General features: G+C 42.1%; 1 protein-coding gene across 4 annotated transcripts in view; it reads right to left on the bottom strand.

Moving 5' to 3' along the window:
* Positions 1-850: 850 nt before the first annotated feature.
* Positions 851-13,716, bottom strand: part of LOC140719184 (carnitine O-palmitoyltransferase 1, liver isoform-like) — a 118,738-nt gene continuing 105,872 nt past the window's right edge. For all 4 annotated transcript variants that reach the window (XM_073033617.1, XM_073033620.1, XM_073033618.1 and 1 more), the window contains exon 19: positions 851-11,753. In XM_073033617.1, coding sequence (XP_072889718.1) covers positions 11,670-11,753 — 84 coding nt within the window. In that variant the 3' untranslated portion in view covers positions 851-11,669. The remainder of the gene's footprint in view (positions 11,754-13,716) is intronic.

Genomic DNA, 13,716 nt, shown 5'->3' with positions numbered 1-13,716 from the left:
CTCTCTCGTCCTGGTAAATCTCTTCTGCAACTTCTTGAAAGCTTCCACATCCTTCCTATAATAAGGTGACCAGAACTGAACCAAGTGTGATCTAACCAGGGTTTGTCAAGCTGCCCAAGTATCTCACAATTAATGGGATTCTGTGCATTAAATAAAATAATAAGTCTATCTAGCTCTTTCTGGTTAAACCCAACCCAGCAAATATCAATAAATTCCAGTCAATTACCTTATCATTAAATGACTTGTGCTCTGTACTCATGGCAAAGCTGTATCTATGCCAACACTGGTATGCCCTAACACTCATGACTTTCGTCACCAACAATCCACACCCAGACAGCTGCAAGCTGTTTCCTTATACAGCTGTATTTAATCTTCTCCCAGAACACAGCTAAGCTTTCCTCACTCATCATGTGGCCAACATGATGAGAATGTGGATAAGTAAGGTGAGCTTGATTTTAATTTGACATGCACTTACAGTCAATCCACTCATAGTAAACCTTTCCAACACACAAGATTCTAGTTTGAATTTAATTACTGTCTGTTCCTCAAGTTGCTGGTACCCAAACTCAGGAAATCCCTCCATAAACTTTTTCCCTTCTCTTTCCCCTCCTCCCTCTCCCCCTTTTTTCCCTAAAAAACAGAACCCCCTCAATTTTTTTTGTCACAGCCCTAACCTCTCCTCATGCAGTTCAGCATCATGTTTTATTCAATGACGCCTTTTCAAAGATGCTGAACAAGTGTAAATTGTCGGGGCAAACATATTAATGTAAAATAGGCACATTCATTTAGCTTGTCATAATCAGACATGGGTTAATATCCAGGGGAGAAGAATGAGACAGAACACAAATGATTTCAGGTAACTGGCATTTTACTTCTGAGTGTCCCCTTACAGATTGCATTGATAACTGCATTTACATTTATAAACAAAAACAAACATTAAAAGTGAATTTTTAAAAAGGTAAATAAACACAGTTTAACAAAGACAATATGATTGTAATGAGACTGAAAACAGGCACCAAAAGTAGAGAGACATCCCATTCTCACCAATCACAGTGAGCAGTATCAGTAATTTTGTGTGGCTGTTACAAGTCTTGTGCTACTGCAGCTCAAGAAAGACTGGCCATGTGCTCATGGTGTGCTGCTGTAGATCTTGCACTCTCTACAACGTTATGCTTTAACTATATCTGGAATTACAGCTCCCTTGCCATTCAACTCCTATATGGAAAGCGGCTAGTCAGTAAGTGGGCCAATGAAGGAGTGGAGATTTGAGGCTTTGACTCGAGAAGCTTCGATGAGAAGAGGCTGAGGACGAGTTTCACTCCAAATGAGATAAGGCCGGGTAAGTTCCTTTCAAAGGAGAAAGTTTCAAAAGTTGAGGCAAGTATTGGGTAGGTCATGGCAGCTGAGATCGGCCCCGTGGTTTGTTCATCCTGCAGCATGTGGGAAATCAGGGATAATTCCAGTGTCCCTAACGACTATGTGTGCAGGAAGTGTGTCCAACTGCAGCTTCTGGCAGACCGCAATGAGCGTCTGGAGCTGCGATTGGATTCATACTGGAGCATCCGCGATGCTGAGAAAGTCGTGAGTAGCACATTCAGTGAGTTGGCCACACCGCAGGTAAAGGCTACACAGGCAGAAAGGGAACGGGTGGCCACTAGACAGCGTAGCAGTAGGCAGGTAGTGCAGGAGTCCCCTGAGGTCATCTCCCTCCTAAACAGATATACTGTTTTGGATACTGTTGGGGGAGATGTCTCATCGGGGAAGGCAGCAGCAGCCGAGTTCATTGCACCATGGGTGCCTCTGCGGCACAGGAGGGAAGGAAAAGGAGTGGGAGAGCTACAGAGATAGGTGATTCGATTGTAAGCGGAATAGATAGGCATTTCTGCAGCCACAAACGAGACTCCAGGATGGTATGTTGCCTCCCTGGTGCAAGGGTCAAGGATGTCTCTGAGCAGCTGCAGGACATTCTGGAAAGGGAATGGGAGGGTGAACAGCCAGTGGTCGTGGTGCACATAGGTACCAACGATATAGGTAAAAAACGGGATGAGGTCCTACAAGGTGAATTCAGGGAGTTAGGAGATAAACTAAAAAGTAGGACCACAAAGGTAATAAACTCTGGATTACTACCAGTGCCACGTGCTAGTCAGAGTAGAAATAGAAGGATATTTCAGATGAATACATGGCTTGAAAAATGGTGCAAGGGGGAGGGATTCAAATTTCTGGGGCATTGGAACCAGTTCTGGGGGAGGTGGGACCAGTATAAACACGACGGTCTGCACCTGGGCTGGACTGGAACCAATGTCCTAGGGGGAGTGTTTGCTACTGCTGTTCAGGAGGCTTTAAACTAATGTGGCAGGGGGATGGGAACAAGTGCAGAGAGACAGAGGGGTGTAAAATGAGGGTAGAAGCAAAAAGTAGTAAGGTGAAAAGTAAAAGTGGCAGGCAGGCAAATCCAGGGCAAAAAGCAAAAAGAGCCACTTTTCAACATAATTATATAAGGGCTAAGAGTGTTGTAAAAACAAGCCTGAAGGCTTTGTGTGTCAATGCGAGGAGCATTCGTAACAAAGTGGATGAATTGAATGTGCAGATAGTTGTTAATGAATATGATATAGTTGGGATCACAGAGACATGGCTCCAGGGTGACCAAGGATGGGAGCTCAACATCCAGGGATATTCAAGATTCAGGAGGGATAGACAGGAAAGAAAAGGAGGTGGGGTAGCATTGCTGGTTAGAGAGGAGATTAACGCAATAGAAAGGAAGGACATTAGCCTGGAGGATGCGGAATCGATATGGGTAGAGTGTGTACAGGCCAGCTAACAGTAGTAGTGAGGTTGGGGATGGCATTAAACAGGAAATTAGAAATGCATGCAATAAAGGAACAGTAGTTATAATGGGTGACTTCAATCTACATATAGATTGGGTGAACCAAATTGGTAAGGGTGCTGAGGAAGAGGATTTCTTGGAATGTATGTGGGACGGTTTTCTGAACCAACATGTCGAGGAACCAACTAGACAGCAGGCCATTCTAGATTGGGTATTGAGCAATGAGGAAGGGTTAGTTAGCAATCTTGTCGTGTGAGGCCCCTTGGGTAAGAGTGACCATAATATGGTGGAATTCTTCATTAGGATGGAGAGTGACATAGTTAATTCAGAAACAAAGGTTCTGAACTTAAAGAAGGGTAACTTTGAAGGTATGAGAAGTGAATTAGCTAAGATAGACTGGCAAATGATACTTAAAAGGTTGACAGTGGATATGCAATGGCAAGCATTTAAAGATCGCATGGATAACTACAACAATTGTTCATCCCAGTTTGGCAAAAGAATAAACCAGGGAAGGTAGTGCACCTGTGGCTGACAAGGGAAAACAGGGATAGTATCAAGTCCAAAGAAGAAACATATAAATTAGCAAAAAAAAGCGGCACACCTGAGGACTGGGAGAAATTCAGAGACCAGCAGAGGAGGACAAAGGGCTCAATTAGGAAAGGGAAAAAAGATTATGAGAGAAAGCTGGCAGGGAACATAAAAACTGACTGTAAAAGCTTTTATAGATACGTGAAAAGAAAAAGATTGGTCAAGACAAATGTAGGTCCTTTACAGTCAGAAACAGGTGAATTGATCATAGGGAACAAAGACATGGCAGACCAATTGAATAACTACTTTGGTTCTGTCTTCACTAAGGAGGACATAAATAATCTTCCGGAAATAGTAAGGGACCGAGGGTCTAGTGAGATGGAGGAACTGAGGGAAATACATGTTAGTAGGGAAGTGGTGTTAGGTAAATTGAAGGGATTAAAGGCAGATAAATCCCCAGGGCCAGATGGTCTGCATCCCAGAGTGCTTAAGGAAGTAGCCCAAGAAATAGTGGATGCATTAGTGATAATTTTTCAAAACTCCTTAGATTCTGGATTAGTTCCTGAGGATTGGAGGGTGGCTAATGTAACCCCACTTTTTAAAAAAGGAGGGAGAGAGAAACCGGGGAATTATAGACCGGTTAGTCTGACATCGGTGGTGGGAAAAATGCTAGAGTCAATTATCAAAGATGTGATAACAGCACATTTGGAAAGAGGTGAAATCATCGGACAAAGTCAGCATGGATTTGTGAAAGGAAAATCATGTCTGACGAATCTTATAGAATTTTTTGAAGATGTAACTAGTAGAGTGGATAGGAGAGAGCCAGTGGATGTGGTATATTTAGATTTTCAAAAGGCTTTTGACAAGGTCCTACACAGGAGATTAGTGTGCAAACTTAAAGCACACGGTATTGGGGATATGGTATTGATGTGGATAGAGAATTGGTTGGCAGACAGGAAGCAAAGAGTGGGAATAAACGGGACCTTTTCAGAATGGCAGGCAGTGACTAGTGGGGTACCGCAAGGCTCAGTGCTGGGATCCCAGTTGTTTACAATATATATTAATGATTTAGATGAGGGAATTAAATGCAGCATCTCCAAGTTTGCAGATGACATGAAGCTGGGCGGCGGTGTTAGCTGTGAGGAGGATGCTAAGAGGATGCAGGGTGACTTGGATAGGTTAGGTGAGTGGACAAATTCATGACAGATGCAATTTAATGTGGATAAATCTGAGGTTATCCACTTTGGTTGCAAGAACAGGAAAACAGATTATTATCTGAACTGTGGCCAATTAGGAAAAGGGGAGATGCAACGAGACCTGGATGTCATTGTACACCAGTCATTGAAGGTGGGCATGCAGGTATAGCAGGCGGTGAAAAAGGCAAATGGTATGTTGGCATTCATAGCAAAAGGATTTGAGTACAGGAGCAGGGAGGTTCTACTGCAGTTGTACAAGGCCTTGGTGAGACCTCACCTAGAGTATTGTGTGAAGTTTTGGTCCCCTAATCTGAGGAAAGACATTCTTGCCATAGAGGGAGTACAAAGAAGGTTCACCAGATTGATTCCTGGGATGGCAGGACTTTCATATGAAGAAAGACTGGATCGACTAGGCTTATACTCACTGGAGTTTAGAAGATTGAGGGGGGGGATCTTATTGAAATGTATAAAATTCTTAAGGGATTGGACAGGCTAGATGCAGGAAGATTGTTTCCAATGTTGGGGAAGTCCAGAATGAGGGGTCACAGTTTAAAGTTTAAAGGGGAAGCCTTTTAGGACCGAGATGAGGAAAAAATTCTTCACACAGAGAGTGGTGAATCTGTGGAATTCTCTGCCACAGGAAACAGTTGAGGCCGGTTCATTGGCTATATTTAAGAGGAAGTTAGATATGGCCCTTGTGGCTAAAGGGATCAGGGGTATGGAGAGAAAGCAGGTACAGGGTTCTGAATTGGATGATCAGCCATTATCATACTGAATGGCGGTGTAGGCTCGAAGGGCCGAATGGCCTACTCCTGCACCTATTTTCTATGTTTCTATAACATTTGGGAATTCAAAGCACAACCGTGACGAGAAACACCCACCCTTGCAGAGGAGCTTGTCAAACCATAAGGACAAAGTTCAGAAAGTTTTAAATCTAATTCATCTTACCATCTGAATTTATGCATTTCAGATTGTACACAAACTCCCTATTTTTATCTCCTTGTGCTGCAATCCACAAGTGCCCAGCTATGGGGACTGGAACTTCCAAACTTTGGAGGAAGTGGTCCCGATCTTCCAAGCAGGCCATTGCCTTTGTCAGAGCTGGGGAGCAGCCAATACCCGCCAAAAGAACACCTGCAGGTATCCTGACCTCTGAAAGGGACTGGCAGCTGTTGGTGGACCTCGAACGGCAGCTGAAGTTCCCCAACCATCTCGCAGCCATCACCCTGTGACCAGATGTCCTTGTGTCTGAGTCTACCAAGCAAGTGGTGCTGCTGGAGCGGACAGTCCCATGGGAAGATCGCTCGGAAGAGGCCTTCGAAAGGAAGCTCTCCAAGTACGCAGGACTGGTCAGCAACTGTCAGCAGACTGGATGGAGAGCGAGGTGTCTCCCAGTGGAGGTTGGATGTAAGGGATTTGCAGCCCGTTCCTTAGACAGAGCCTTCAGCAATTTGGGCATCGAGGGAGAGAGGAAGAGGAGAGCCATCCGCAGTACCACTGATGCGGCAGAGAGGGCCTCAAGATGGCTGTGGCTCAAAAGAGGGGAGCCATGGAGTCATAAGTAGCTAGCCATATAGGTCACCTGGAGGAGGGTGTATGATGTTGAAGGACCCGAAACACCCGATGATTCCAGGAACATCACTGGAGATGTATGTACACAACAGTTTACCTTGCACTAGGTTTTACCCAAAAATGTGAGAAGTTGCAAAGGTTTAAAGACAATGATGGTTAAAAACTGAAAGGTAAAAATACCCGTAGTGGACAGTCAGAGTCAAGGGCTTGAAGTACGTCAAAGGTTCAAACCAACAATGATGCTCTGCAATGCTATTTGGCAATGAGTCAAAATCGTTTGTAATTTGTTAAAGCTGTTTCTTACCGGCTCCTAATGCCAGCTATTTAAATTAAGCTCCAGGCAGACCAAACTCTGCCTGGAGCTTAATTTAAATAGTTTTGTTGCAATCAAAAATAAACTGATGGAATTACAATGACATAATATTTGCTTCACCATTGTAGTTGGAACTAATTCTTGTTCATATTTCACCAAAACTTGTGCAATGTACAGTAATGTAGAGAAAAGCCTTGACTCTAACTATTCTTTGGTTCCCAACTCAAAGAAATCACAGACAAGTTGGTTCGATAGCTTAACTTGAAAAATGAACCCACTGTCCCAGACAATCATTGGTCATGTCAGGATATTGATCAACAGTTAAAAGGACTGAAAAATGCCACAACTTACAATAGCTTCCCTCTCACATCCACTAAAGACCTCTGCAATTTGTAATAAGTCAAGGCTCTTCTTAGTGCTGAAACCCCAACTATCTACAGCAGCTGGGTAGTCTGCAGTGAGCAAACTGCCTATAGTTTCGTCAGCCTATTGAAGTACAAACCAGATGTATGGTGGAAAACTCCTTAACTGCCCAGAGCTTCAATAATTAGGAAGCTCACACGCTAGCCAGAGCAAAGTGGTGATTAACAACATCCTGTTCTCAACTGCAATCACTTACTCCAACACTAGCACATGCTGCCTACTGTAAAAAAAAAATCAATCCAGGGACTATCCATGGCATGCTAGTCAGCAGCTCCAAAAATAATCAATTATGGTAACAGGCACAGGAAACACCTCTACCTTCCCCTTCAATCACTCTAAGTCATGATTCTGGAATTAGATTGGCATTCCTTCATATCATTGTGGCAAAACCCTGCAACCTGTGACTGACTGTGACTGTGACTGTGACCTGTGCAAACTGTGTCACCAGCAGTTCAAGGAGGTGGCTCACAACTACCTAGAGGGCAATTAAGGTTGGACAAGAAAAGATGGCCTTGGCAATTACCCCTCATCCAACAGAGACAAATAAAAGTTCTATCTTTTCCTTCCACAGCCACGTGATCTCAGTTTACACTGATGCCAAAACCCACAATGATAAATGTCTCTTTACACATGTCGTATCAATACTAGAAGGGACTGGCTAAACTTTTCCTCAGTTATTAGTGGTGTGGGTTAAAACAACTGCAGCACCAATGGAACATTGAGCAGCTCCATTGTGTAAACACTGCCTGAGCAGTGCTGAACTTAGGAAGGTGCATTGGGGGGGGGGGGGGGGAGAGTGAAAGTCAGGGGCTACATTCAGTTTAATGTGTAAAGAAGCAAAGTAATAATCCCACACCCTCAACTGTCACAGGAAGAAATTACACAATATGAAATCATTGCACAGGGTGTGGTACATCTTCCTAAAGGTAAAGGAAAATGGATTGAGAAAATAACCATTGCCAAAATAAATCTCCCACATACTTCTTTTTCCCTAGTGAGTACCACAGGGAGATTCCGTTCCAATCCTACTAAGAAACAGGATCTCAACTCTGGTTTTGGTCAACAATAAAGGAGGTTTCTTTGCAAATATTACAATAAATTATAAATGTGATTGTCATTTACTTATAACAAGAATCATCATTTAATTCCACATATATTGAGCTATTTTGCTTATCTAAGGCCTCATGTATTTCTTCTATTTGGTGTCGCTCTCCTGCCAGATAGGCTTAACCTCTCACAGGAATTCCCCATACAGAATTACCAATGTAGTGGAATATATTCAGAAACAGTACAAACTGCATGGTGTTAGAGCCAGCCTCAGACTCCTGGTTAGCCAGTCATTCACTGTCTTTGGTTTCAGCCCAGGACAGAGAAGATCCATGAGGGCAGCAAAGAGTGGTTGCAAAACAAGGCTGGGATTTTAGCATTATTATACAAATGGGTGGTGGAGTAAAGAAAGCTTTTTTTCCCCAAAAGATGCCTTTACAATTTAGATAAAATTAAAGGAAATCTTCCCAAACATATTCAGGACATTAGCTACATTATGGGTAGAGATGTGCAATGGACAGGTCATTTCTAGAACTCCACACCATCCAAACTACCGATTTGACTGGATGGTTATTTCCTATTCAATCCAGAACTCCCCAACCCACCCAGATCACAGCTCTGAAAACTTTGTTTCAACTGGATTCAATCTGCACCAGGTTATTGCAATTAAATGTCGCACAGAAAATGTGGGAAGCAAAGACTATCCACATGGAGAAAAGGAATGCTGGCTAACCAGAGGTCCAGTTTAATGCAAACAGGTCAGTTCTAGTTTTAATAATTTGCATTTAAGGCACCAGCTTCATCAGACAGGGCTTGAAATCAACAGCTTATAAAAATCAGACTTTGTGAAAATAATGGCACTAAATATTTTATCAATGATAGTAAGAATACAGAAAATTCAAAATACAAATTGAGCTTCATATTTAATGCGTGGGTAAATCACAAAAGTTCTCCTACACTGAAAAAACACCTCAGGAAGGTTCCTCTTCAATTCCCCTTGGGATTACTGCACCTTTCTAACTCTTCTCAGCGTAGTATAACTATGCTCGATGGCCGCCAAACCATTAAGCTGCTGACCTGCTGTGCACCTCTGGCTAGTAAATCAATTCTCCACCTAAAACTGGACCCCTTAATCCAGATTTTCAGAAGAGAACTCTCATGTTTTTTTAAAAATAGTGATTGCACAGATTGACTGCGCTGAACAAATGTTAGGCATGCTTGCATTCATTGGCCGGGTCATTGAGTGTCAACGTCAGGAACTCATGATGCAGGTGTGTAAAACTTTGGTTAGACTGCATTTGGAGTTGTGTGTTCAGTTCTGTTTGCAAAACTACAGGAAGAACATGGTGGCTTTGGAGATGGCACAGAAGAGATTCCTTGGATTCAGGACGTTCCTTGGATTGTTGAGTATTAGCTAGAAGGAGAGGTTAGATAAACTTGGTTTTCTTTGGAGGCTGAGGGATGGACTGATCAAAGTATATAAAATTGTGAAGGGCATAGGTAGGGCAGATAGAACCTTTTTCTCAGGGTGGAAACATCAACTACTTGAAGGCATAGTTTTAAGGTGAGGGGAAAAGCTTAAAGAAGATTGGTGAGGCAAACTTACTTTTTCAGTGGTAGGTGCCTGTAACATGCTACCAAAGAAGGTATTAGAAGTAGATACAATGGTAACATCTAAAAGGCATATAGAGAGACATGTGAATATTGTGCCTTGAAAAAGTATTCAGTGCCCAAAACTATTTTCACATTTTACTGTCTCATTTTCTAAGTTTAAAATATATTGAAGTAGGACTTTTGAACTATTCTACAAAACATTGTGCATCAAAATAAAAATTCCAAGACCTGCCAATGATTTACTAAAAATTATAAACTAAAATTGTGAAGCCATATAAGTATTCATCCCCTTTGTAATTTCTATGCTAACTTTCCTCAGGTGCAATACTCTATAATACCTCACTAACTCACACAATTTGTTGATGTAGAAAATTGGAGGATCACCTGAATAAAAATCTCTCTCTCTGTAAGGACCAACAGCATGGTAGGTTTTCAACAGACCAAACCAAAAAGAGCATTCAAGGAAATGATAATGGAGAAGCACAAATATGGGGAAAGGTACAAGATCATCTTAAAGGCACTGAACATACCTCAGAGTTCAGTGCAGTGTATCATGAAAATGTGGAAAGAATATGAAACTACAGCCACACTGCCTAAGTCAGTGCTCTCAACTTTGTCGCCAGAGAATAATGGCTCTTGTAAGAGAGCCGACTGTGACATCATCAGTCACTGAGTGAGCTGCAGAAGTTAGTGGCTGCTACAGGAGATGAAGTTCATGGCTCCACAATCTCCAAGGCCTTACACAAAAACAGTATTTATGGTGGAACGGCAAGGAAGAAGTCCTGACCTTAACCCTTTTGAACTTCTCTGGCAAGACCTCTGAGATTACTGTCCACCACTGCTCCCCAGCTAGCCTGGCACAGCTTGAACAAATCTTGCTCCATTACATCATGCAAAGCTGATGGACTACTGGCTGTAATAGCTGCAAAAGGTGGTTCAACTAAGTACTGTGCAGTGGGAGATGACTACTTATAAACTGCTGACATTTCAGTTTTTGAATGTTTTGCAATTTACATGCTTTACAATTTTCTCTGTTTTTTGGGCTCTACTGTAAAAAAGCATGTGATTCACAAATAAAACTTACATTAAATTGATCAAAACCCTGGTTGTATGACTCATTTCTATGAACAAAGGGTTGCAGCAGAATACTTTTACAAGGCACTATATAGGCAAGGAATGGAGGCAGACAGACCAAGTTGCAGGCAGATGGAATTAGAATCATGGCCAGCACAGACACAGTGGGCTGAAGTGCCTGTCTCTCTGCTGTACTATATGAATATCTATGAGCAGTTATTTCAAAGTAACAACAGGGATTGAACTTCTCAGTGGTACACAAGTTTTTATTTCAAAGCTGCTACTCTTTTTAAAATTAAGCTACAGTGGATTATACATATCCTCAGCTACAGCCAGGGGGTTAGGAAGCTTGGTACCCATACATTAAAAAATCTGATCAACTAGATACAAAGTTGGAACAGTAATCCTATCTCTCCATCAAATGAAATACTACTTCCTCAATAACGATCTAAGAAGGGCAAGGTGTTCCCAAACCACAAAAAATCTGCAGCAAGTTTTTGCGTTAAAACTCTTCACAGCCAGCCCCACTCACACCTATGCAACGTGAACCCTGCAGTAAAGCTCCACTGTTGCAAAATTATTTGCCATTCAATCCTGGGTTCAGTGAATCTTACTCAACTGATTGTTCCCTGATACTGACCCTTTCAATCCCAAGGATAAATGAGGGAAAACTCTCTGCAGTGTTAGTGTTTCTCGAGTTTAAAGACAGAGGGGTGTGCAGGCTAATTAACACAAAGTCTGCATGTTAACACAAAATAAGTAGAAGGATAACAATAAGCCTGTTTTTTTAAAGTGGGAAAAAAAAGAATTTAACTTTAAGTTCAAGCCCAGTCTCTTACACACACTGGAATTCCAACATAAGTCCCTTTCATTTGCATTGTTGTTGCGTTTTGTTCTTTTAATTTAAAAATTAGCCCCATGACACAAACAAATAAATAAAGTTGACACAAAAAAAACAGTGCATACGCACACCAGGTCCTTCAGAAGATGGACACTCAAACAATTCGAGATGTGCAAGATCCTCATTGTTTTGTTTTTCTCCCTTTTGCTGTGTCAGGTAGATTTAGGGCTTCTACATTCAGGGCTTTTTCCCATCCAAATTGAAGAGTGCCATGATGTCCAACATTGCTTGGAAGATGTTTCTGCCAAAACGATGAGCATCCTTTCAGAAAGTAAAAGGAGAAAATAATTAATCAGTATAGTTTTTTAAATCAGATAAATAGTTTATCATTTTTTTCATGTGCATTCATCTTTCCTCTCACAGTCAATATGATTTTCCAGTACCCAAGTCTAATTTACAAAAGATTATGCATTAATGTTCTGTTTGTTTGGATTTACTGACAACATGTCAGATTGAAATTCATACTTCTTGGTCTTCAAGCTCATCAACTTGGCCTGTGGGCTCCAAAAGAAAATGTTGGAAACACTCAGCGGTAGCAACATAGAAAGAGAACTTGTCAGTATATCACCCTTATCCTCTGGTACATATAGATGAAGGATCTGTTTCTGTGCTGTTGTGCTCTATGACTTTCTGATACAGTGGGAGGACCTGCAATCTGTCAAGTCAATAGCGTCTCTATATATTGATCAAGCTAGTCCCAACCTTTTGCCAATAGGCTTAATGATACATACCTAGCTCTCAATTGAAAGGATCAATTACCGTAAATCTGTCCTCACTTCCTTCCTAACAGATCCTCACCATTTTCCTGGGGGGGGGGGGGAATTATCCTTAAACTTTATCAAAATTTTCTTCAACTTAGTTGGCAGACTTTGGAAGTCCTGATAGCGTTTCATAACCCTAAACTGATGCATTCAGCTCTTGATCTCCCCAGCACTAAAATCTTCAGATAAATACTATCTCCCTCCAACCGCAGGGTAGCATAACTGGTGGAAATGTACATAATTCACAACCACTGATATTTAGTTCGGGTTTCACTTTAAGAGGCTGGACTGACATGATGACGTAATCACAAAAAGGGGTTTTAATGCGATTTGAGTTCAGTTTTTGGTGTTCAATGAGTTGCTATAGCTTTTCTGAAACATAAAATGCCTTCGCTATTTTATTTGTGAAAACCAGTATTGGTGACCCCAATACTCTAGGATGACTCCAGAGTTGTTGAACACATCAGCCAATGCAGTCGCTTTGAAACTGCCAGAGTTTTGGGAGCAAAATGCTTTTGCTTGGTTCATATAAACAAAGGCTTAATTCACACTTCGAGAAATCTCTGCTGATGACACCAAATATTTCTTAGTAGTGTTGCTCAACAACTCCATGGCTGCGAGTGTATTGGTCTACTAGAATACCCACCTGAACGCGATAAATACTGATGGCTGAAAACTCATTTTTTACAGACCATTGGACTATTGGAGTCTGAGTGTGTCAAACAGTTGCTCTCCTTGCTCAGCCTTGGTGATGGTAAGCCTTCAGAGCTAATGGGACACATGCTCTCTCTCCTGGGATATCACCATCCTTGTTTATTTTTAAAGAACTCTCCATGTAGCAAATGCTTGATCAAATTTGTATAACCCTCTCTAATGCATCTGTGATGGACTATAGGGAGCTTGCTAAAATAGATGATAGTCTACACTCAGCCAGGCAGCGATGCATCACTCCTCTTCCTTTCTCTACCTCAATTAATCCTGTCAGCAAGGCCCCCTACATAAGGACACCTGCAGTTGCAAAACAGACGATGCTGGGCTTCTGCTTTTAACATGCTCGCTTTGGTAGGAACACTAGGAAGTGCCAACCACCTTGCAGCTTTGACAGTACCAGCACATGGGACATCAGACGTCTGTGAACACCATGGATTCCAACTGCCAGGTCGTCTACTGTTCATTACGGACACCTTTTCAGGGCGATGTTTTTGTGTGACACGGGTGCTCAAGTGAGTTTGCTGCCAGCATCGCCAATTGATGAGAAGGCAAACAGCAGTGAAATGTCACTGGAGACTGCCAATGGCAGCAAATGCAGACTTATGGGACACGATGGGTGAGGTTCTGCTTCAGTGGGCGACATTACACATGGGACTTTGTACTGCCTAAAGTGGCTAGACCTCTGCTCGACTTCCCATGAGCCCAAAGACTCTTGGACGATCTTAAGAACTGCTGGCTCGTGGATGTCAAGG

This window comes from Hemitrygon akajei, chromosome 31 (assembly GCF_048418815.1).
Source record: "Hemitrygon akajei chromosome 31, sHemAka1.3, whole genome shotgun sequence".
NCBI lineage: Eukaryota > Metazoa > Chordata > Chondrichthyes > Myliobatiformes > Dasyatidae > Hemitrygon > Hemitrygon akajei.
Note: the sequence above shows the minus strand (reverse complement) of the source record. Positions and strands in the feature narration are given on the sequence as shown.